The sequence below is a fragment of the Anas acuta genome, chromosome 11 (genome assembly GCF_963932015.1).
Source record: "Anas acuta chromosome 11, bAnaAcu1.1, whole genome shotgun sequence".
NCBI lineage: Eukaryota > Metazoa > Chordata > Aves > Anseriformes > Anatidae > Anas > Anas acuta.
The window spans coordinates 2460795-2487212 of record NC_088989.1 but is presented as its reverse complement, the minus strand read 5'-3'; the positions used below and the strand labels follow the sequence as shown (position 1 = coordinate 2487212).

The 26418-nt window shown below is 40.1% G+C and overlaps 1 protein-coding gene across 6 annotated transcripts in view; it reads left to right on the top strand.

The window, feature by feature from the left end:
• The window catches only part of LOC137862358 (contactin-4), a 295385-nt gene that overhangs the window by 187762 nt on the left and 81205 nt on the right, over window positions 1-26418 (top strand). For all 6 annotated transcript variants that reach the window (XM_068694353.1, XM_068694348.1, XM_068694349.1 and 3 more), the window contains one exon: window positions 12063-12158. In XM_068694353.1, coding sequence (XP_068550454.1) covers window positions 12063-12158 — 96 coding nt within the window. The remainder of the gene's footprint in view (window positions 1-12062; window positions 12159-26418) is intronic.

Below are 26418 nucleotides of genomic sequence, written 5' to 3'. Positions count from 1 at the left end.
GCACAGCCTGTACCCAAAGGTGGACCCCATCACTGCAAGAAACCTTGTTTCTGCTGATGGGATGCAAGGCCAATGTCAAACAGTTTTAGCCTAGAGGCTGCTTTTCATTGTGTTTTTTTCTTTCCCATTTTCCTTGTGTAAAATAAAATCAGGGAGTCAGTGTTGGCATTCAAAGAACAGTGGAGCTTTAAATATGTTTGTCAAAAATTCTCCTGTTAGTTTTCCTGTCTGCAGCAAATGTGACTGCCATCTCATAATTCATTAGAAGTGAGAGATGAACAGAATGAAAAAATCTCTCTTCTCTAAGTGGTGCTGCCTGGCATAATAATGTATCTTCTCACAGGCAACCTGAGCAACCGTGTAACCTCTGAAGACCAGGATCTCTGCAGGGTAATTTTTTTGTTTGTGTTTCTATCAAGTAAAGGGAAGCTTCAAGATCAGCAAGCTTGTGTCATATTATTTTGCATTATTTAGGGGTCTGTATTTGCATTCATTTAGCTGCACAAAGTAAGAAGGTGCAGCACAGCATGGTCCAGTAGGGAGCACACAGGGTGTCTGCTGTGTTAGCGCTCAGTTACCAAGCTCGAGGGGGCTGTGCAGTATCTCCTGCCTGCCGCTGATGGCAGTTCTGATGGTATTGCAGAATCTGTGCTGGAAGAGCATGTGCAAATATTGCATTGTTTTGCTAAAAAAAAAAAAAAAAAAAAAAAAAAAATCTAGCAGTAAACTAATTCTGTTCAAGTTAACCCAAGGGAAAATATCTGCGCAGGTTTTCCAGATTAAAGTAATAAAATTTTCTAAGTCCTCAGCATTTTGACTCAAGCAGAAGGCTTTCTTCAAAATGAATGTTTGAAATACTTCCTGTAGAAGGATAGTAAACAGGCAGTTTTTATTAAAAGGAACGTAAAGTCAAGGAGGTGTTTTTTTATTATTATTTTTTTTTGGTAACATCATAGCAAAGAGTAATTTTATTTGAGAAGAGAACAGTGGACAGCTTGGACAGGTTGCAGATTTTTATAAGAGCCCCTGTTCAGTATGATGAGTGGCATAAAACAAGGTTAAAAAGCACTGGGGCTGTACTGTTGCCTATTCAGGGGAAAAGATGAAATCCCAGCAAGGTGCTGAGGCCGCAGCGTGCCACGAGGAGCCGTCCCAGGGAGGACAAGCAGCTCAGGCGTGATGTGATGGAGGAGGAAACGGTCCAAGCGCTGCGCGGGCATCCGTGACTTGTGCAGCTGTGTTTTGGCCAGCGGCACTTGTAAAGCTGCAGGAAGAGCTCTCGCAGTCGTTGAGATGCAAGGTAAAAGCCCGAGGAGAAATTGTAGCCATGCGGATAGACAAATCAGTCTGTGATAGATGGTGGTCAGAAAGACTTGGCAAGATTTAAACACAGTCTCAATATGAGAACCCAGATAGAGATGTCAAAGTCCAAGATGATGCATAGGTCAGAGATCTGAGTGACAGGCAGGGCGGGGAGGGCTGGGGAGGAAAACAAGCTGTTGGCTGGCACGTATTTCATTCTGTTTTTCTTGCTGGCTCTTCATATTTTACTTGTCTCCTGCAGACTTAAACAGACGTTTGGCTTCAGTGGGGCTGGTCCATGTTCTTAAATAAAAGTCTCTGCAGCATCTCTTTTCAGAGCACACGGGCAGGCTGCTGCAGGGCAGGGGCTGGGTGTCCTTGTTTTGTGCCCTCTCCTGCGGGCAGCCCCACTGCTGGCAGATCTCCCTTCCAGGAACGAGTGGGAGAAGCTCAAATCTGGTCTAGTGTGTAGCCCTGGGAGCTGTGGGAGAGGCTGATGAACACGTACATCCAAACACCAGATATTTCCGTCTGTAATCACCAGTGTGGCCATTCGCAGAGCCATTCTCCCTAGCAGGAGGCAGCGTGCCTCCTGTACAAACGTGTGGTTTCAGTTCAGGGATTGGGAGTCCTCCAAGTACACATCCCTACAGCAAAGGCTTATCTGAGAATTTTTGCATCTTGTGAAAATGCTACCCGTTTCTGTTCAGGAAAAACAGGGAATGTAAAGGTCTGGAAGTCCAAACGGGACCTGGTGGTTTGGTAAAACAGGCAGAGCAATGTTAATGCCTACAGTAATAAAGTCCAACCTGAATTATTTTCCAGAGGGGAGGCAGGCTGGGAGAATGACAAGATGTTTACATCTACAACTCTTTTTTTTTTCCAGTAAAGTAGAAATCCCAGTGAAAATTCTGTTCTAAAGGTCAGATTAGAAAGCTTTCATCCCCAGACTTGTAAACCATTTCTCAAATCAGTGACTCTAAAAATTATTCATTCAAACACCAGCTCTTAAACTAAAATTCTATTACGCTCTGTATCAAAGGGGTTTTTATTCCAAACTGCATAGCCAGCTGTGTAGTCCTGACACAACAGCAAGGACATGGGCAGAAGAACTTAATCTTTGTGTATTTGTGAAAGGGATGACATAAAACCCTGCTTTTAAAAAGTCAGGCACAGGTTTTATAGAGACAGTGTTTAGAGATATTAGAGCCATAAATATCAAGAGGCAAATCTTGTCAAGTGTTTCAAGAGCAAAAAGCTTTAATGCTTTTGTGGGTGCTAGTCATCAGTTAAAGTGCTTTCAGCCTGCCTTCATATAGACAGGCTATGATTTCTTCAAACCAATGTCCTCTAAAGTCTGTAATTGATTGAGATGCACTAGAATCTCATCTTCAAGACTGTATTATGGGCCAAATTAGCATAGTTTATAGCCTGCATCCAATGAAGTCATATTATTCCATGGACGGCAATGCAAATTACTTTTTTTTCCATCTGGTTGTGTATTTTATCCAGGATATTAAAGAGTGCTCTGTTGTATGTGTATTAGAGTTAGGCAAATTTGATGAAAACAATTTGGAAGAGGGCATACAGGCTTATGTTTTGGTAGAAGGGTCTATTCAGTCAGAACGAGGAAGATTTAGCCAATCCCACTGGTCACTCTTTTGTTGAACAAGGTGTTGTTGCCAGCCTGTTCAGAATCCCCTTGCCATCACATCATATGGCCCTTAATCAAAGAATTCCAATTGACTTTGATTCAAGGACTGAATATGACCTTAAACATCAATCTAATTTTTAGATTGCTGGGATCACATTAAAATTATATAAGGGGTATGAGAAGGAAAACCACGTTATGCTCTGTAAATCTCTTTAAGTCATGGTTGAAAATTGACTCCAGGTGTCTTGCCTGTATGTGTGTACATAAGTGGATTTTGAGTTTCTTTCATGTAAATTAAGTAACTACACCTTACCTATGTCATTACAGTATTTCCCATACATCCTGTTGTTTGGGGGCTCAGTGCATGGTTATTCAAAGTTTGTATGAAGTTTAATGTATATAGTGTTTTTGTGTGTGTGTGTGTGTTTTTTTCCACTAATGGAGACCCCAAATTGTCAGTGATCAAATTTTTTGTTTTGTTGTGTTTTAGTTTTCTAGTGTGCCAATTCTTAACTTATCAAATTCATTTTTAACTTTTCAAGTTTCTTGTATCCACATTACAACCAAACCTCAGGGGTGGAATATGAAACCACACACTCTGTGCAATTTATATGGGAAAAGATTCATGCGGTCTAGCTACTACTACTGCATCACTTGCTTTTTATTCACTGATCACTCTCTCTGTTATATCCAAGTTTTACTGTATACGTTTTATATAGGTTGGATTCTTGTTTTTTTATACTCAAACCCACTTTTGCTTAGTACCAAGGTTATATTCCATTAATGAAGGGTAGCTGTGGGTTTCTACAGATAGCTTCTAGACCGGTTTACATCCTGTGTCTGCATCATCAAAGCCTTTCAATTATCTTGTGTTTGTATTTTTGGGTTCCCATGTTACAATCCTTTGTTTTTCCTTCAATTGTATGCATGCTCTATTAAGGTTCACTGAATAGCTCACTCTATAAAAATAATAATCCGTTTGAAGATATAGATAAACACACAGATAAAGGTATTATGCTTGAGTAGCTGCTTGCTATTAACATCAGCTCACTACAGCAGTATCACTGATGTGTTACCAAATTTGCTTACAGAGATCTCTAGAGATAGACTTTAAGTCAAATACAGCACCACAGAAGCCACTTTTTCTTCCTTTTTTTTTCTCTAAGCCTGAATATTAGTCATGTTTTCCTTTGGAAATTAAAATTCAGTGATGTATAAAGAAGTGATTGATGTATGTATGTTTTGGCTAGAGTATAGTAAAAGGAGAAATAGTTTCATATCAGTTAAACAAGAATGAGAATAATAGATAAAAATAGCATTGACAGCACTTTTCTAATCATTAGGAAAAAATCTTAAATGTAATGACAAAGGGTTCACTAATGGTGTATGAGTTTTTGACAGTATGCCATTCAAGGAGATGTACAGCAGTGCTTCTTTCTACGTGATATAGTCACAGAAATTGGCTTTCTAAAAGACATGCAGACACCTGTCACAATCAATTTGAATCATTTTCTGTTCGTGTAATTTTCTATAATATTTTTGTTTTTGTTTAAGAGTTTGTTAGATCTAAAATAGCCTTCTTGCATCGAGTTCTCTCTTAATTTTGGAACTGGCATAATTATAAAAGTACTTTGGATTCTAAAAATATGCTATGCATTTAAGAAAAAAAAAAAAAAGCCTAAGAAGGAAAAACCATGGAAACACTCCTCTGGCAAACAAAGTAAGGCAAAACAGAGCTTAGCTTTCATAAAAAATAGGGATCTCTCTGTCAAATCACCAATGACCTGAGACTTGCAGCTCCTAAGGGAAGCCTCATTGTTTCACTCTTGTTTCCAGGGTGTGCTGAGTTCAGCAGCTGAATTATTTCCGTGTTGTAGCCAATAACGGGAACCAAATGGACCTTGTGTACACACGCTGTAAACACTCTGCTTGGGTAAATACCTTAAAATAGAACAATCAGTGAAGCTATAAATGAAAATGGATATAAATACTAAAAGCACAGGTCCAATATTGCACTACTCCCTGCTAACCTTGATATTGGGGAACTTAAGAGAACAAGGAGCTAATCTGCTCCTGCTAACTTGTTGGTGCTTTGATGTCATCTGCGAAATCTTTCTTTGAAAGAGCAAACTTTGATTTCTGAGACTTATCGAGTAATCGCTTAGAAAAAAGACTTACCAAATTTCATTTTATCTGAATTTCATAAATAAAGTACAAACACAAGTAAGTCCTAATACAAGATAAAAGGTTACAACTCTTGTTTTGCTTATAATTGAATCTTCCTTGCTCTAAAGACTGGCTTTTGTACTTGAAATTTGGGGAAATTTTTCATTACTCTAGACAAAGTTGGATAATTGTTACTCTGAAATCCATATGTTTTCGATTAAAATGTTCGTATGCCATTTTCTGAGACAAACTACAAAGTCTTAAGGGGCTTTGGATCATTTCAAATTGTTTAAGCTTTTTTTAAACCACATTTGAGGTTTTGGAAGGAGGTCATTCGGTTCAATACCCTGCACAAAATGAAAAGGTGATGGGATTAAGGTATGGGGACAGCTGCTGCTGGCATGTTCTTGGCTCTTGAATGATTTTGAGGAATAAGAATCTGAATTAGACTGACGTTAGTCACTGCTACCTGTTTACGCTGTGTTACTAGATGCTAAGGCAGACTTTTACTGGAGGTCCCAGAAAAATCTAGTACCTGAGGGAACGGCATGGAGCTGTGACAGGGGAAGGTCAGGCTGGGTGTTAGGGAAAGCTTCTTCCCCCGAAGGGTGGTCGGGCACTGGGACAGGTTCCCCAGGGCAGTGCTCACAGCACCGAGCCTGCTGGAGTTCAAGGAGCGTTTGCACGATGCTCTCAGACATGGGGTCTGATTTTTGGGTGGTCCTGTGTGGAGCCGGGAGTTGAATGATCCTGGTGGCTCCCTTCCAACTCAAGACATTCTGTGATTCTGTTCTATGATCTGGTAATGCAACCAAAACTATTCAAGTTCATATTAAAGGAAGGGTGTTAGCATGTACATGCTAATAGTGTATCACACTCATGTACTGTCTTTTTGTTACATGTCAAGTTTATGTACAAATGTCAGCTAATTAGGCATTTTTAAGACAAATACTCATCATTAGCAGAGTGCAAACTTTGACACTGAGAAGTTACGTGACTTTCCCAAGGTTGTGCAATTGCTAGTATAGAGTCAGCGGCACAAATCAATGTATTTTTCACAGATTAAATACATGTCCCTTTATACTCGTGTGTGTCCATGAAATCTGATTGAGAAGTGACATTGTGGAGATAAAGTTTAAATGGTATCCTCACTCACTCCTTGAATGAGGTCTGATTAAGTGTTAAGTACGCTAACCTGTGTGTGTTTCTGCTAGACTGCCCTCTGAATGGTCTCCTTTATGCACTGAAAACATTGCTAATCTCTTCCTCATATAGTACTGAAGTTACTGGAGCTTTTACAATATTTTCTATTTTCATTGAAGTCATTGTTTTAGTATTGTGCACTGCAAATAAGCTTTGGCAGTACATTGACCTCCAGAATGAGAAGTACTACTATTTCCTTCCTCAGTAATTTCTCTTGATCAATTTGGCAATCACCTAATAAATAGAGAGAATGCCCAAACTAAATAGGGAAAAAACAACATGCAAGGGAATTATTTTATGTATCTAATATCAGATCTATAAATACCTGATCTTAATTATTTTAAATCACACATCATAATAAAATTGGAGAATTTTTAATTGTTGTTTCTCTTTTTCAGTCCTAAATAATTACACATTAGGAAACAGCATTGTGCGTAGTTCTTGAACCTCAAAGGATACAGGAATTTATATGCAGACAAATTTATGTAGATTTTATGTACCTACTAGAGTCGTGTTTTTTCATTGTTTACATTTTAATGATTGTATCACGCTTTTGTTGTCTAAAGTAACTTTTAATTATTTTTTCCTTTCATTTAAAGATAACCACTTAGTAGAAATGTGCAGGCCTGCAGTTTTATTGTATCTGTATGAGTGTATGAAGAGAGAGGCATCATTGGCAATCAGTATTTTGCTGCCATTTGATGTGGTTTCAATGATGAGTTTATGAACAAAACACAGTGAATTGCACTTTTTGCTCACTCAAATGACCTAGGATTTTTCAGGCAGATGCCTGCTGCGTTGATTAGTCAGGGTAGGTTTACATCCTTATTGCATCTGCCATACTGTGCAATTTTCTTTTCCATTCTATGAATAGAAGGAGTATTTCTTAATGGTTGCATACTGCCTAGTGCCACAAATATGGATCACTGAATGAACACATTTTCACCAAAAGTGCATGCAGGGATCCTGGCTCCAACAATATATCTTTCTGCCCACGTGAGCAGTCCTTGATTCTGGTCATGTATTGTTTGTTTAATGTGTAAATATTTTTATTGAAATTAAGGCTCCTTTCTGTCTTGATCTAGGCAGTGAAAGATCACTGTAATTGAAGCAATTCCCACCCTAAAAAATTTAATTAAATTTCAAAGATGCCTGCGTGCTAAAACTTAATGAACTTATCTCTTCCAGGCATTGTTTTGCTTCATCTTGTTCTCTCCCTTCTGTTTACTGATGCTCAGTGCATTATATCTAACATTTAACTGTAAAGTCTGAAAATGAACATGTCTTTTATTTCTGTTATGAGGTATTTAGTACCCTGTGGGGAGCTTGAAATAATTAATCGTAGCGTGATTATTTTCAGATTTCTTGCGTACTGTTTTGCCAAGTCCCAGGAGCCCACCTCTGGGACTCCCAGGTCTGTCAGTGGGCATCAAGCCACCAGACCATCACCCTGGCTTCCAGACCTCCTCCTCCTCACCGGCGTTTCATGCACCAGACATCTAGAAGGATGTAGTGCCCTATAATATAGCTCCTATTTATCACTGCCATATTTCCACCAGTTTATCCCTAACTGAACCTGGCTGCGTAAGTGTGATAAAAGTTACTGTTTGTACATGCTCTAGAAAGGTGATCTTGATCTGCAGACCTCAAGGGTGCTGAACCCTCTGCTTTCTGTTGTAATTTATGCCAGCAGCTGATCATCATCACTCACAATAAGCCTTACAGAACTTCTGTTTCCATGACTTCAGCTTCCTAGCCATTAGTTTTTGTTACATCCTCCTCCACTAGCAAACACTTGAGGAGATAGCATTGTCTCTTCATGACAATACTTATGCAGGTAAACCAGAAATGTCTTGCTTCCTTTTGATAGAGTGACCTGTTCAAGGCTTTCACTGCCTCCCTCCCAAATCTGAAATTGTCTTTTTTCCTATCGTTGTCTATATGCTCAGCAGCTTTTCAAGATCTTGAATTGTTTTGTTTTCAAAATAGGGGGCAAAAATATTTGTATCAGGGGACAGTGACTGCATTGACAATGTACACAGGGGAAACAGATGAACAATAAGGTGTAGAAGACTGTAACACGGTGTAGGTAGCATGGGGAGCAGAATAAGGACAGGTATGGGCAGTGACCAGCCCTGCAGCAGCATGTGCTGAACAGCCCCATTGCCCCAGGGGTTCATTGGCCCCAGCGCAGTGGGCAGGTCCAGTGAAAGGGCACCTGCAAACCTCAGCCAGATTTCCCAAGTCTCCTCATTCTGCTCAGGTGTGCTTTTTGATATAAAGAGTGCTGGTATCGAGAGAAACATGGAAGTATTATAGTCCCACGTCAAGCATTCCTCCAAACTAGTAAGTGTGCCAAGAAGTCAGGCAGCCTGCTGGCTTGTAAGTCTTCTAGGTTTTTTGGTGTGTTTGTATGTTGTTGTTTTTTTAATGACATATAAGAACAAAAATCTTCACATGTAATCCTATCCCAAAGCCAGGATCTTTGGGTTTAGGGGCAAGGCGAACTAGAATGTGGTTGAGGCTCATCAGGGAGACACAAGCAACTAAAGCATTTACATTGTAGTTCAGAGTCATTCTCCAGCTGCAAGGGTTCTTTTTTTTTTTTTTTTCTGCTTTACTGTCCCATTGATTTTTAATGTCAGAAGTACACAGAATAATTTCTTGCTACTCTCCAGGCAGGGCAGTAGACAACTGTGTTTCCTTTGGAAGACGATAACAGAAATAGGAAAAAAAAGTGTTAGAGTGTTACTCCTGCAAGAAAGCTTCCTGTGGGGAGGTATCCAGCAAGTGTGTTTAACTTTTGTCTACCAACCAGTTTTACCTCCGTATATGGGGAATTCAACCGTGCAAAATTTCAGCGCAATATTTTGCACCCATTTGAGCAGAAGCTTGTATGAAATGTTTTTGTCCATTTTGCACAGCATGTGAAAGCAGAAGAACCTCTTGAATCAGCACATCACTGATCTGAACACTTTGCAACCATTCAACAATACTGATACAATTCCTAACTTCTCAGAAAAGATCGCATGACAAATTGATGTTTAAATGAAGTTTCTTACTAATAACATTTTTCAAATGTAATTATACTATTATTAATTCATGTTACTATTTAGGTATTGCACAAATAAATTTAAAGTGTGGATTTCAGAAGGCATCAGAATAATCAGTCCAATCAGTTTGATGAGACATTAGCCTTTCTTATAATTACCTTAATCTTGCTAGTTTATTCAGAGACAGATTTTTAGCACATGCATGAGGCTTTTTGGAATTGACAATTGACTTTAAAAACTCAATAGTTTGCACCAGGAATGATAATGATGAATGCTCTGCTTTGTTTGCTGCCTCTAATTGATTTTGACCATTCTTCCATCATTTCCTAGTTGTTCATCCACACAGAGACTTCTGTTCCTAGTAGCAGCTCTTTTCTTGTCATAAATATATGGCTGTTTTGTCAACAAATGGGTTATTTGTTCCTTGCAGAAAAAGTTTGAGGACTAGATTTGCATTTAGACTACTGAGTCATGCACTTTCTCTCCACGCTATTATAATTGGGAGTTGCTGGGTCACCAAGCAGGTGCTGTTTCTTATGATTGGTAATGAAAGACCTCTCCCACTCCCTCCCCCGTGATTAACTGAAGCGTTCCCTAGAGCACTGTACAAGTAGGCTTAACCATGCAGGCTGAGTGGATGCAGTTTTTTTTCCCTTCTTACCTTCCAAAGCAGACCTGCATATGGCTCTTTTAAAATTTGTGCATGGAAACTGAATCCAGTGCAGTCTCTAAAATGGTGTGTGTGTGCATATGTGTGTATATGCAGAGGGCATAATGGATTAGTTACTGCTACAAAGACAGAGGAAAACAGTTACAGCTAAATAGCGATATGAAGAATCTTCCATATTATATATTATTTAACTCTAATAAATTCTTCTGTGATTGTCTGTTTTATTCTCTCCCTTATCTATATGCTGTATCATAAATTGCTTTACATGACCTTGAATCTTCACGAGGATCTGCTGCTTATATATTGCTCTGCCTAGACAAGAGTCTGAGCAAACAGCTCACACTTGTGAACTTGCTGCTAAATTGATACCCAGATTACATTTGGACCAATTCTAAACTCATCTAGTTTTGAACCTTTTGTGTGAACCCATTTTGCCCAAGGAGTTTGATTATACAACAGAGCTGGCAGCTGATGCAGGCAGCACCATGACCTTGATTTGGTCAGCATTGCTTCTGTCCATGGATTGAAGCAGAATTTTGGACTGGTTCTGTTTTCATGAGTAGTTCTCTGCAGTGCAGCATCTTTTTAAAATCTCCCTCAAACCACAATATTTAGCCTCTGAAATGCAAATGAAAAAGCTGAAATTATAATGAGATCCCTGGAATGATGAAACGTAGAGCATGAGGGCATGACAGACCTGTGCTGGAAATCTCATGATGACTACTAGCACAAGAAAATTTCTACTTGTTGATTCCAGTGTAGCTCCCTTTTTGCCTGGATTTTGTCCTGAATTTGACTTCAGCAGGACATGTCCATGAACAAGGTTTCTAAGTACTAGCATTAGAATAATAGCTGATCTGCATGACAACCCAGCTCTTTCAGATTGGTTTGTATTTATGTACATGATTAATTTACCATGATGAGAGTGAAGGCAGCAAGCACTGCCTGCGCACATGCGGCATGCTCAGCTCCAACTCAGGCCACTCTGAGGTGGTGGCCTGCATACTAGTCAGTATGAAAAAAAATTTAAATTTTTTTAAGTATGCACACCAGTGCTTAAAAAGTAATAATTAAAAAAAAAAAATCAAGAGTGGATAAAAATCAAGGCTTAATTTTTCACACTTTTAAAATTATAATGATGTTCCTACTAATTCCTGCTGTTAAATATTTATCACCTATGTTTCCTCTTGTTCCCAACTGCACTAACAGGTTTGCAATCACCAAACTGTGGCTCTGCCACACGGAAAGCAGAAAAAAATGAAACCTGAAATGCAAGGGACTGTTAAAGATAAAAGGCTATGAAAGTGATTCAGTGTGTTACTGCTCCCACAGCAGCCAATGATGCTGATCAATAAGTGGTGCCGCTGCTCAGCTCACAGAGCATCACCTCATCATTTAATAGCAAGTTTCTTGAATTCAGCAAGCAAGGCAAGAGAGGGAGCTGCATTTTTGCAGTACATGGCCCCTGAAGGAGAGCAAAGGGAGAGAGGTGGAAGAAGGAATTGAATTTAATTAAAGCACTGCGTGGCTAACATAGTTATTAACAGGAGACTTCCTTATGGGAAAGGAAGGGTTTCTACACATGGGTTGCAAGGGCATCGGTAACAAGTCTCCTAAAGGGAAACAGAACTGGGTTATAATGTAATTGGGGGCTGTGATCGTTTAAGGCAATAGTTCTTAAATTTATAAGAAAAAACTCTAGCAGCATTACGGGTTGATGGAGTTTTCTCTGGATGTTTCTTCTGCCCTGGGTAAATCAAAAGCTTTTCCCCTTACCTTGAACAACACCTTGAAACTTGTGGAGATGTTTTCTGATCTTTTTGCTGCTTTTTTGTTGGTAACTGGCTGCCACAGCAGCCTTCTGCTGCACTGTAGTCCACCCAATTCCCATGAACTTCTCATCCAAGCTGATGATCACTTTGTTTCCCTGTCACACAGCAAAGTCCTAATGAACCTTCTGTCCTCATTAGGAAAAAAACAATTCCCTTTAAATGATTTCTTTCTCTCTTGGCAGATCTCGAAAACTTCAAGACCAGAACAAGAAGCACTGTATCCGTCCGCCAGGGCCAGGGCATGGTGCTGTTGTGTGGACCACCACCTCATTCAGGAGGTAAGGCTGTTTACTTCTTCTGCTTTGAGGATCCAGTGGCAATTTGCAATGTTTTCATTCTCAGGCTATGTTTTAGAAAGTTTAAAGAACAGCTCTGTGGTGGTGCCAGTCTGAATGGTTTGTTCTGAGTGGTCATGCTAAGCAAACACTGAGGGAGATCTCCCATTGGGTATGAGGGCAGAGAAAGCTTATGCAAAGTAGAGCAGTATGTTATAGGGAGAATGCATGGCCAAGATCTTGTGGAACATGGAACTTTCAGAAGCCTTTTTGTATTTGACCTCTGTGTGTGTGTATCTTCTGAAAAAAAGGTTGAAGGTTGTTGTTAGAGTTACTTTTGTACATAATCTTTTCATTATAATTTTAATTTTTCAGACACTTGTCACTGTTTTTGCCTTGTGGGTACTCAGCTTCTGTTAGTGATTGTCCAAGTCTAATACAGTGATTTATTTCTGGATGGCAGTACATATTTTTCCTACTGTTTTTATGAGAGGAAGAGGCAAGGCAGAGTGGTAAGGGAGAGGAGCAAATACCATGCTAATAAATTACATAGGGATCCTGCAGGCACTGCAGTATTCGCTGTTGATGCTCATGCCCCCACCTGTTTTTCTGGAAATCATAATCTGAAGCACCAGACAGAATGATGGGCAACCCCACTACCAAAAGTCTCTGAAGATATGCCACTCTGTGCACTATCATTTTTGTCTGACGACATATTTAAATCCATTGGAATTATAATAGATCGGTATTAACTGTAACTCAAGGCTCATTGAATGTCTGAAAATACAGACTCTGTGCAGAAAACTATTCAACCTGTCTTCTCTTGATAGTCGCTGGTATCTCTTAACACCAGGAAAAAAAAAAAAAAAAAAAAGGCAGATTTGTGACTTTATGGAGAAATTGAAAAGCTGTAGTAGCAGACAGGCAAAAAGAAATCTGCAATGTTAGAATGGTCTTACTGATGTGTCCTCTGTAGACCATACTGAAGTTGTGTTTAAAAAAAAAAAAAAAAAAGATTTATTTATTCCCTCTTAAAATCTTACTAAATTGTCTTTTTTGCACCTGTCACTTCTTATGCTCACTTTTTAGAACAGGGGAAATGGCATATATGTCTTAATGTATAATGGAGCAATTATTTCAGTGCAGTTTGATCTATACAGGTTTAAATACCGGTACCATATTTAACACAACAATTCTTTCAACTGAGCAAAAACTTGTTTTAAATGTGGCAGTCCTGTCTTGTGGCAAGTCCATGTCTTGCACTGTTATACCCAAAACAAAGCCTTAGAGAAGCAGTCAGCCCATTGTGTCTCCCTTCCTTGTGGCTGCCGTCAGGCCTGGGGGTGAGGCGTGTGAGGCGTGTGGAACCGTGCAGCCTGCAGCTCAACAACCAGCCCCAGCACCGAGCTGGTCTATCAGAAGGCATTTCAGTATATCATCAGCAAGTGGTAGTCTTCTGCAGCTCTGCGTCCCTTTTAAAGAAATTTGCAATCATGCTTTGAAATCTGTCTGTCCTCTTCCTTGCTTGTCAGCCGGACAAGAATTGCCTCACGAGCCGTTTGCCATTAGGCTGCTTTTTGTGCTCAAATGCAACAAGACAAGCGCTTACAGAGCTCCCCAGCCGCTCTGACCAGCTGGCAAAGGCCTTGTCAGGGCAGCCAGAGTGCCACCGGCACACAGCAGAATGAGGAAAGGGCCTAGGTCTGCAGGCGTCGTGACCCGTGAGGCCTGCTACCACTTACACATCAAGAGCTGGAATTGTAAACATTCTCAGGGGAACCTGACCCAAAAGCTCTTTGGAGTGAGGATAAAGCCCATTCAGCAGAGCAAACAAATGTTTTGCAGTACTAAATGTGTTGGCCTTTGAGTTGTGTGGTACTTTTTTATAAGGCATGTTTCAGGTGCCAGCCACTAGTCTTTGCAATGGGAAACCTCACTATTTCATACCGTGGGGAAGGAGCTGTATGGCAAACATACCTACCTACTTCATTTATTCAGCGAGGGCCTCCTTCACTTTTGGCTTCAGATGTTATTTCTCCTATTAGTTCAGGAGATTATCGTGAGAGCTTCAATATCTCACATTTCTGATATTCATTACTTGAAGGTGATTCTTACACCTGTAATGCCAAACCCACAAAATTACTCGTTATTGCATCACATAACTTTTATGAGAGTGGCTCCTGTATTTATTAGGTATACCCCAGAATTACGTGCCCTCTGGTCTGTGTGGATGGAGCTTGCCACCTCCCCCCCCCCTGAAATGGGTCTCACTGCAGCACCTCATTAGGAAGCTGCCAAAGCTAGATAAAAAACACCGAAGATGGGTTGTGGACCAGCCATAAACTCATCTGGAGTCTGTGATGCTATGGGAGATGTCATTCAGGAGGAAGAGTTGATCCAAGTGTATTCACTGATGATGCACCCTCTCCAGAAAGGCCCCAAAGTTATTTCAGATTTCTGCAGGAAGGAAAGAGCACCTTGCAGTGACAGAGAGGTGAGAGCATTTCTGGAGTCCAGACAGGCAGAAAATTGAAGGGTAATTATTTCCTGTTGTCATTTGGATGGGAGATGTCTTCCTACTTGGCCACATTGTAGTGCCTGCTTTAATTCCAGCTAGAAAATTATCTTGTTTGTATCAAGCCAGATCCACAATTAGTCTAAATTGATACTATTGCAATTTTGTACCCAAGCTGGGCTGGGTACTCCCGTGGTGGTTTACTGGTTTGCATAGAAAGTATTTCATGGAAAGTCAAAGTAGTTCCAGGTAATTGAGACTGAGACCTTTGTTCTGCAGGAATTAATCTTCTCTGTGAAAATAATTTCATTTTCTCTTCCTTCCTCCTACTCCTTCCTCCCAAGTTGAGAAATAAGGATGAGTTTTAAAAGTCACAACTGCAAAGTTAATGCTTTTCAATCATGTGCATCGCATTTCTGTCAGCCAACTGTATGTCTCCCAGTGTAATAGAAACTATTTGGTCTCTAGCAGTTATTGCACAATTACCACAGCTATCTCCTATTCCAGCTCTGGGCAGATGGAGCTTCATAAGAGAATATCAGATATCACTGGAAACTAACTGTATGTTGGAAAATGACGGTGTTTCATTGGCAGCTTCCATCCCAAGGGTCCAAGGCAGTGTTTGCAAAGCTGTAGAGATCAGTTCCTCCCCATGCCCTGCTATGCCACCTCTGGGATATAACGTTGCAACTGTTTAACATGGTAGTGCAACAGCAGAAAACAGTCAGGCTAGAAGTGAGAAATAATACATCTAGTTGAAAGTGTGAGTGGCATTAAGATGGAGGAAATGCAATTACTTATTTTGGAATTTGATTAGGACAGAAAAGCTGACTTATCATCCTTGCAAAAGTGCCTGGGGACATTAATGACCAACTCTGAAACAGAGGACTGCCTGGGGAAAAATTCTACATTATGGCTTTTTTTTTTTTTTTTTTTTTTTTTGACTTTGGTTTCTGTTCTGCATTGAAAATGACATTATATATATATATATATAACTGGAGAGTAGCTGTAGCTTTGATGATGAGGGTATTCACTAGAATGGGAGAAGCCTGGGGAAAAACAAACAACAAAACAATAAACTGGCTGATTCCTGAGTAGAGTTCAGGATATCCTTCAGGGTGCCAGAGGTGCAGTTCTTCCCTGATGGGAAAAATCTCCCGTGTCTGAGGGGGGGAATCAGTTCCAGCTTTTCCTCAGCTTTGAATTGACTCAAGTGGTAAGGCTTAGAGCCCCCATTATCTGCAGAAATTTGATAAAGGAAATTTACATATATTAGAAGAGAATCATTACCTGTCCACTGCTGTGTCATTGGTCATCTTGGTCTTTAAGATCCGGGATTGTACTAAAATTAAAAATGTCTGTCTGCATCCAGACCTTTATCCTTTCATCTGTAATTCACTCTGATACTTTGCTACTTGGAACTACCCATTTTTAAAGAGCTGGCAGTTAAAAGTGAAGTTATATTGGCCTACATACACTGGTGGTTGAGAGGTTTTTTCTTCTTAATGATGGTAAATAAAAAGCTTCCTATTACTCATATGTTACCAGGATTTTATCCTGAAAACAAGTCCAAATGATTAACAAGTATTTTCAGCATCATAAAGTGGACCACATACAGCTTGAACAGAACAATTTCGGTATCTCCATGCATGCCCTAATTTTTTATTTTACCATGAATTGGAGATTGACCATATGAATTCAGGCTTCTTCCTCGAAACAAAATGTGTTTCTTGTGGTACATTTTCAACAGGGAGTCACTATTTTCTCAGGTCAGTGCATCCTGGTGTTATATTTTGTTAAGAAGTATAATGATGTGATTGCATCCTATGATGAAGTGCTTGCTGAATGCTGGAAATCTGGAAAATAAATGCTCATCCGGAGCTCAGGAAGTCACTGGGCTGAAAACCAGAATAAATGCAAATCAAACATTTGCTTCTGTCATATTTTCTGCTCTCATAGCAGTCAGTGCCTGAGCTCTTGAAGCCTGTCCTGCTGTATTTATGCTGCCTTGCCTGCTAGAAATTTTAAATTATTTTTTTTTCTCCTTTCCTACTTTTTCACTTACTCTAAATCAGTGTAAGTAGTAGTGGAAAAAGCCTACCTGAGTTGTTAACATTTTTCTGAAATAATTATCCTGAGCATGTAAGGTTTTCCCTCATTATTTCCACTGCTTTTTAATTAAAAGCCTAATGATGTTCATGTGTCAACCAGTCTACCTATGAAGCTCTATGGAAAAAATAAAGTAAGAGTAAACACAGTTATGGGAACATGGCACAAGGTGCACATGTAACAGCTCGATGAGCAGTGGTAGAAAGTGGGCACATTGTAGACAAGAAGAGCCAGAAAAGTTGAAAGTCTCGACTAGACCACGTATACCTGGTCGTGTTTCTTACATACTTAAATCACACGGTAATAGTTTTGGAAACATGAAGAATCAAAAAGTTTTCATGACTGTTTTGATGAGGCTAGTTATGGTACCTCAGCATTTCTTAGGATGAGCCCTATAATTTGGGTACCGTAAAAACAACGCTATATTGCTTTACATTTTTGAAACACTCCTAGATCAATACCATCTGCTGTCTCTCCTCGGAAAAGCTGTATGAATAATTGATGTGGGGGCATTGCTAGCCAAAATGAAAACAAAAATACAAAAAATAACTTGGATTTGTCCGAAGTGTTTCATTCCATTTTGTATTTTTAAGCCTTTTTATTACATTTAGATATATTTAGAGACAATGAAGCATTTTGAAATGTAAAATAGTCTGTTTAATTTAAAGCTGTTGGTGAAAACATTCTTTTTTTTTTTTCAGTATTGTTAATAAAATTTGGCAAGATAAATTTAATTAGAAAAAAAAAGAACACCCTCTGATAAAAATGAAATAAAATAAAATGAAGCAAGCCCTCCCTTGTATATCTCAGGGCTCTAATCACAAGTGAATTCCATGCGGGATATGACCACAAAGGGCCTGGAGGTCTTTGCCCTTTTAACTTTATCTCCAAATTTTAAAAGATCAAACCATTTTTTATGCCAAATAGTTGTTTTTATTCAAGCTTGTGGGAACTGAGTTATTTAGCTGCCACTTTTATAAGATTTATTTGCTGTTCAGGGCCGGCTTAGTTAATATTTTAACAACTACAGTTTCCAGCTACCTTCTAACATCCCTGGTATTTCATTGCGAGTCTAGAGATTAGAAAAATACAGTCATAGAAAGGTGTGAAAGTTTCACTTGACAGTTGGTAGCACACCCATAAACAAGCAGAAAAACAAATCTGTAAATCCATCCCTAAAATCCTTCCCCTTCCTGTCTTTGGGAAGATAAATGAATTTGTCTTTTGGGTTTTTCTTCACTATTTTTTCCCTTCCCCAGATTTTCTCTTATTCATCTTTATGAAAGATCTATATACACAATGTTCTCGTGACATTTGCCTTCCTGCCCTTGTGGGCAAATCCTATAGAATAAAAGATTTCCAAGTGTTGTGAGAAGTGATGAGTGTATGTGGAGAACTGATAAAAATGATCTCTGAATTACTCAATTATTTAAATTGTGTTTCCTTTACATTCCCTAGAGGCTTGTCATGTTCTGAGGTCTGTCTTTCCACAGCCCGTAACACTGCTCTTCACATCTATAACACATTTATTCTCATTCTTCTTAATTTATCTCAGTAATCTGTGGAAAAAATAAATTATCTGATAATTTTTTAGATTGGGAAGTGCTTAAATATTCAAATGAAAACTTTCTGGCATTTCTGAAGGATGCACCTGCTCCAGCCCACATGCTTATGGACATTGAAGAAGTTCGTGGTGGTCCAGGACCTTGAACCTTCCCAACACCAGCTCTGGTCCTGACCCGCAGTTCCCTGACATGGAGGTGCTTCTGTTCTTAGCTGCAGCAATGGGTGACTTTCCTGAGCATTAGGAAACAGCACCTCTGAGCAAACAGTGACCCAGTTCAGCAGTTTTTATATCATTTTGATCTACTAATGCATAAAACTGTCTATGTTTTACCAATTAAAAGTGTGCTAGCATTTGCACATCTGTATCTCATCATTTCTATGGAAAAGCCCTAGCCAGAATTGCCCAATTTTGGAGGTATTTGCATTGTTACTACACACACAAAACACTAAAGAAAAACAAGTTTTCTGCCCCTCTTTGCAGCACCCATGTCCTAGATACACTTGAAAAAGTCCATCTTCTCAAAGAGGAGGGAATTTATTAAAGTTTGTTTCAAATCTCTCTTTCCCAACTCATGCTATTATTGCTGTTGGAAATACACCCATGTAGTCTGTGTCTGTGAGCTGAAATGTTGACAGAGAATTATTTTCACATCTTTTCACATAATGGATATGTTCAGGTTTTTCCCATTCTCTCCTGCCTTTTTTTCCCCCAATATCTGAGAGAACTTTTAGTCCTGTTGCACAGCTTAATCAAGTAGAACTAACTAAATTTTAGCATTTGACAGAAGAGATGGCAATTCTGATTTCATCTCAATCTCAGCCTTTCATGCTGCATGGTAGGTAGTGAAGTGTAGACACCAGACATGTTTTTCAGAAAGCACTTTACTGATTACAGCGGTGCTATGACCACTTCTGTGCTCTGCAGAAAAATGATTAATGCCTGGTTTCTCATCTGGTCAGTTTTTCTCTCCTTTTATTTATATATATTTTAAAAGTGATGATGGGCACTTCATGGGCTGGAAACACTGAAAATGTTTTGGCTGTGAGGATGGCTGATAGCCTGTGTTGTGCTACATGATGAATGGTTTGAGGAATTTGTCTCGTAAATAATCTATTGCACAAATCAGATCTGGGCTTCTCACTTGTACAGCCCCAGTTGCAGAGTGCAAGAGGAACAAAAAAAACCAAAACTTTGAAAAACTGCTCAGAGCAGTGCAGGTGGCAAAAGGCAATTGTCAGCCATTTTTATAGCATATCAGGAGCAACATATGGGGGCTTTCACCCTCAAGCAGGTTAGAAATGTTGTTATAAAATGGGAAGAAGAATTTGTAATATTCTCTGTTGCTGCCCTTAGAGTCAACATTAAGGAAACGTTATGTTAAAACTTTGGAAAGCAGGAAAGCATTTATACAGTCAGCCTTGGAAAAGGAAATGGAAATGAAATAAATAAATAAAAAGAACATACAGCTAAAGAGGCCAAGGACATTTCCATCTAATGCCTATCTAAAACCAATGGATTATTTCATTCTATCCAAGCAGCATTATCCTGCTCTGCCTACTGTGCAACATCTATGCCAATGCATAAATGCAAGTTGCTCTTATGCTGTGTGACCGATTCAGCGTGATTTGGGACAAGGCCCTTTAAGCACATGTTCCCATAAGTATTAAATCAGCTTCTCAGTGCCGGATCTTTCTCTTATGGCCCATTCCCATTAATGTGAATTCTTTAGAGGGATGGAAAGTTGAATCAGACAAGTGCCATTACTTTTCTGTTTTTGTTAGGATGACAATTCCTATCCTGCCGTATTCTTACGTGGCATGTGACCTGGGGTGTTTTACATCCCCACCCTGCTTTACCACAGTAACCTAAATATTCAGCCTTTATTTTCCTGCAGTTTCGTCCACTGCAGCATGCCCAGAGCTTTCTCAAAATGTGCTTCTTGCACAACCCATATACCCAGGACTGTCCAGTTGCCTCTTGCCAAGCAGGCTGTTTAAGTGCTGAACTACCCCACCTTTCCCTTACTGAGTCGTTAAGAGTTTCTCCTCTTTCATTCCTATCTTAATGGCTTCTTAAGCCTTTTCTGCTCAGTCAAATTTGGTTCCAATTAGTGAGAAGTTAATTTAGAGAGGAGTATCTCACAGACGGATAGGCAACATGGTTGTAAAAGTTCCATTTCTCTAGGAAACGAAGCAAAAAATCTGCTAAGCTGTTAGCAAGTGTTGATTCATTGGTTGAACTATTTGTCAAAATGCTGCAAGGTCATCGAGTAGCCTTCATGGGTTGCTGCAAAGATTGGAGCCAAAATACAAGCAGGTAAGCCACTCCCTTGTGGCTGGGGAAGGAAAGAAAAAAAAAAAAAAAAAAGAAAAAAAGTGTTTTGGATTAGCACTGACCAAGGGATGCTTTCAATGTGTTTGAAATCAATGTGTTTGAAAGTATCAACATGTACAAGTGATTTCCAGTGAATATGTTGTTGTGCTCTAAAATCTCCAAGTGAGTTATCTCAGGCCAAGAATGAGAAAATAACATCCCCAAAGCTGCCAATTTCTAGCACCTTGCAGTGTGCACCTCTTAGGTGAGATCCTCGGCTCACACAAAGAGGAGAAGCTCTCCGGAAAGCTGTGGCTGGCTCCCAACAGCCTGCCAGAACAACATTAACTGGGAGCATCTTTTTCTGCAGCAGCATTATGGCAAGCCAGTGAGCAGGAGCTGCAGGAAAGCAGCATGCTTTTGTGCCTGGCTCTGCGTGTTGAAGATTATAACAGTTCAGCAAGAAGAGGTTTCATTAAACTTAGAACCAGGCATATGAAATTCTCATTTAAATAAAAAGTGATTGAGAGTTGTAGCTTCCATTTAGAGTGCATCTCCCGTCATTTATTTTTTATATTATGCCACAGTCGGTGTTTAAATTATTAAAAGCAAGAAGTAAAAAGCTTCTCAGGAGATAGAAATGGATTAGATTAAAATTAATCTGACATAATCCTTTCTCTAAAACTGCTGATTCAGTGTGTGTACCAGGTTTATCAACATATTTAGTGATAAGGGAGAGAGATAAATTATTTCCTAATTTGTGAGAGGGAAATGTGCTTTTGTAACTCACTTACCACTTTTCTTTTCTGCCTGTATAACAGATTGATATTTCTGACAACACAGAGAATATACAGTGCTGTTTTAATTGAAGAATTTGTGAAATTGCAAATATTTCCAATAACATAAATGCCAAGCTCATTTTAGATTTATGCTACTGTAGGGACCCAACTTTGTGCCTCTTGCTTGTGCCTGTCTCTGCCTCATTTCAGCAGGGAAAGGTTTTGTGAACAGGAGTTGCAAAATAAGTTCACAGTCGAGGAAAGAATTTGGCACAAGCATTCAGACCCAAATTTTCATCTGGCATACATCGTTTATTCACCCTTGGTGCCAGCAGAGCTGCTCTGGCCCTATGCATTTGTGATGCAATTTTAAATGAGACGGTAAATGTCCTTAGAGTCTTCCCTCGTATTGTGTGGTGTCTGTTCACAGACGTTTGTGTCCCCGTTGGGCTGTCGCAGGGTAGGCAGCAAGGTGGGATATTTGGTTCTTCTACCTCATGCTGCCTTCCCACAGAACCAGAAGAGAGCAGGCTCATGTCTCCAGTACAGACCTTGGAAATATTGAAATAATAAGGAACATGACACTAATGGATTTTTTATTTATCAGTGACAGCCCATGACATCTTTAAAAAGAAATAATCTGCAAGCTAGTCATGTGGTTTATTCCCCTGTTAAACTGCGGCTGCCGCTAAATGAAGATTGAAGCGGTATTGAAAGGGGTGCGGGAGGCAGGGGCTGCCTGAAGATGAGTGAAATCTGTCGTCTGACAGGATTCAGTCAATAGGCATTTATTGAAAGTCCTGACATCTTGTGATCTCTATATAAAATAAATCAGGGATCTGAGGCTAGCTCCCAGGCTCTTCTGACCACATTGCCACCATCCTTACCCTCCACACCCCGCTTCACCTGGCTGCTTCAGACGGAGCTCTCAGAAGTGGCTGGGCAGCCTTCTGCTTTCAGCTGAGATGGCCAGAAAGGAAAGCAGGCTGTTGACACAAACACAGTGCTGATGATTACCTAATTCTGCAATCAAAGTTGGGTTTCTGTATCTCTGAATGCACCTACTGCTCCAGGTAAGCCAACAGTCCTGCACTCCTCCCTGTTAAGGTGTTATTTTGTTTTTGAAAAATAAACAAGGGATTTTCTCTTACCTGAAACGTATGTCTAAGTGTGCAGCCATGATGTGGCTTTAAGCTGGTATATATCAAAACTCTTTCTATCAAATACATGAACGTTGTTTTTGTTTTTTTTCCCTATGTCTTACGGGTGAGTGGCACAGTGTTATGGCTGGTGTATGCAGAGATGTCCCCTAAAGGACGTACTGCCCACCCTCGCTGCTTGGCCAGGTATTTCAGCCCTGGAGTTGATCGTAATATTAATTCACTGCAACAGGAAAAATCTCCACAACCAACTTTTTTTTTGGAAAGGTTTGATCTAATCTCTTACAGCTACAGTAAGAGGCTGATCAAAAGGTAGTGAAAGCTGGTATTAAAGGATTAGCTAGGTCACATTGAAATATGTTTTAAAACAAGCCCAGGGACCTTTTGCTTTACTGAAGCAAGCACACAAAAAAAAAAAAAAAAAAAAAAAAAAAAAAAAAAAAAAAAAAAAAAAAAAAAAAATGGTTTTAGGCTGACTCTCTTTGACTCTAAACAGAAAACAAACTGATGGATTAAAACTGTGAGTCATTCCTTAAGGTGATATCTGTAGCACTTTATGTAGGATAAGCTTGGAAAATACAAATAATGATCGAATCCTGCAGAACAAAAATCTTATGCGGAATTAAAAATCAGTGTATCATTTATGCACATGTCCAGCTTCGTTCTCATTTGATGTTTGCCCATAAGTAATTAGCAGCTTCAGTCTGGCCCCTTTTATCTTTTGTTCTGGCCTCTCTCTCCTCTCTCTCCTTTCCATTTGCTGCTGACAGTGTCTACCACAGAGGTGCTTTATTGGTTCCTTTGTGTTGATACCACTCCGTGGAACATATCAAGCTATTATTCTTTCTTTACCTGAATAGCCTCATTGAAATCAGCTTAAAAACAGAGCAAGTATCATAAAGCTCTATGCATTGCACAGTGGGAGAAGCTGTGAAATCATCTGGAGTTAAACCAGTATTGCAGGAGACTTGCGTGTGGCTCCTGGCTTCCAGAAGTACGGCGTTGTGCGATTAGTAGAGGTAAAGGTTACAGCAAATATATAGCTATTTACCCTCTCATGAGAGCGTTCTGTGTTGTTGCTCTTTTTTAAGGTTGGCTTGCTGTAGTTACACGGCACACTACATTGCATGCTCAATAAGATTTCCTTTTAATCTTTATTTCACCATTACTCAGCTGCACTTTATGCTGGCGGAGGTGGTGTTCCTGCCAGGATCTGGTGATTTCCCACAAGGTTCCTTAGCAGACACAGGCTTCCACTTCATAATTCCCTTCCTCAGGGGCCAGCCTCTCCAAGGGCCCGGCATGGTGCTGCTATCCGCTGCAGCTGGAGGTTGCACCTCCCTTGGGCTAGGAAGGGCTCCTCCATCCCTCAGAGCCCTTGTCCAAGATCCTGGGTCACTGCTGGCCTGGACCTACCTGCCAAACACACATTTTAACCAGAGGTGCATGAAATTGAGTGGCATGAGACCTAATCCCAGGCAAAAGTTCTCCAGTCTCAATAAATACAGAACAAGGCTCCCCAAAGGTACCGTAAGCCCTTTTGACAAATACAGCCTGAGTTTGTTCATGGATTTTTTTTCAGGCAAGACCACGCTAAGCTGTAAATTTCTGTAAGACAATTTATGAAGTTTGTCAGACAGAAAAACATATAGTTGCTTCCAAACTCTGTCAGCCCACATGCTAGATTGCTGTGGGGTTGGGAGGGTGTCAGCTGCCCGTCAGAAGTTTTTGCAATAGGTTTGTGTGTTTAGCTGTAGTAAATACAGCTAAAGGACTCTCCACCTCGTAACGTTTTCTATTCGGTCATAGATAAAGGCTGCCGTTGATTTTGCTCCCTGAGGGAATTTCAAGTTAAAACTTTGTCAGAATCCCAAATGGCATGGTGCAGTAGTCATTAATGCTTACGGTGCCACAGCAGCCAGCACAGCCAGCCATCGACTAGGGCTGGAAGCTGTTAGAGAGAGATAAGCCAGGTCAATTATGTACAGCCATCAAATATTTAACTATTTTAGAGATACTGAAAAGTGGAGATGCAGCAGATACAGGTGATTATTGATTGGGCTTCAGGTAATGAAGACCTCTTACCTTTTTAATTGCCCACAGGTGAAGCTCTACATGCTGGGCGAGCATGGACTCAAGGGGTTGGGAAGCAACCACAGCCCTGAGCACATTGCAAAAGGCTGTCTGGATGTCTGACACAAAACTTGGCTGATCTGTACACTTTCCTCATCCTTCTGACTCATTAATGCACATGACATTGATCTGTGATTTTGAGTTGTTTGTGATTAAAAAGGTGACAAACTCCAGTAGGGAGCACTGGAAGTTGCATTCACTGAATGCATTTTTATGCATGAATGTGTATGTATATATCCTGCTTTTCTGTTCCCATACACCGGCACCAGTAAGCACATGGGCACAATTGTGTTTAATGAGTTTTTCCCCCAAAGTAGAGACCACTTCCAGTCATTGCTGGTGCCTGGTTAGGAGATGGCAGGAACACAGCCTGCAGCATCGCCCTGTTCTCTACCAGGGTGTTACGCCCTGCTAGACCACGTGGAGAAGTTGTGCAATTGGAAGGTTTTAAGAAAAACTTTGAAAAACCTCAGAGATGTCTCTGTGATTGATCATGCCTCAGGTCAGAGAGGTGAGCTATCAAAGTCTGTCCATTGCCTTCCCTAGTGTTGTGTCTTTATAACAATTCCCATCGTATTAACTCCTTTATTTTACTATTTTAAAACATCATGAATCTGGCCATTTCTGGATTTGCCTGACTGGTTGTATTGGCTTCAAAGAGTGTGTTGTGTGGCAGTGTTATTTCCTGTAACTGCTGAACTATACAGTATCAGGTAAAACTCCTAAATATTGTAGCATCTTCCTGCTTATCATACGAGTGCTTCCTAAGATCTCTCATACAAGCCTATCACTTGGATCTGCAAAGTTGCTGGGAATGAAGAGGGGTCTTGGAAGAGTTAGAGCTATTCCTTGAACAGCGTGGCTAAATACTCCTTTACAGAAGACGTGGTTTTTGCCAGTCGCTATATCACTGCTGGCACTAATGACCACTGGCCCTTTCATACTGTTGTAAGTTAAATTCACAAATTGACTTGCTACCATTAAGGCTTGTTTCCTGCCCCGGCTGCCAAGGATGGTACCTTCCTTTGTTTGCAAATGCTTGACTGCTGAGTAACTGCACTGTCAGTTTTAGCGCAGACGAGTGTTCAGCCAAAAATGTGTTATTAACTTTAGATTAATCTTGTTCATTATTCATTACTCTTTTCATTAAAAGTTGCAGTTGTGGCACAGAGGCTATGATGCTACCTGGCTGACCGGCCCTGCCTGATGGAGAGCATGGGGCCAAGGGGAGATTTATCAAGTCATGTTTGCATCCAGGTTGATTCCTTTAAATTATGCTGCAATTATTTAAGAAGAGAAGATAAAAAATTGATCCAAAGTGCTAGCAGGGCAATGAAATGGGCTATAGGCTCACAAAAGAAATGTGTACTATGCATAATTCATGCGGCTCTACTATTACAATAAAACTCTGAAGGAGAAAAACTACCAGAAAGTCCAGACATGGCACTACGTTTGCAGACAAGCTGGCATGGGTGGAAAGGAGCTTCAGGGGGTTGGGTAGGGCCAAGTACATGGTAGGTAATGCCAGGGATTCATCTCTCCCTGACAGTCCTTTGTTTTCTCTTTCCCACTGCACTGTCATGCAAAATGTTGTTGTGCATTAAGCCTTCTTTTCCATTCATGGTGTTATTCATAATAATGAATGTACTTCAAAATTCAAGGAAATTAAATGCTTGTGATCTGGGGG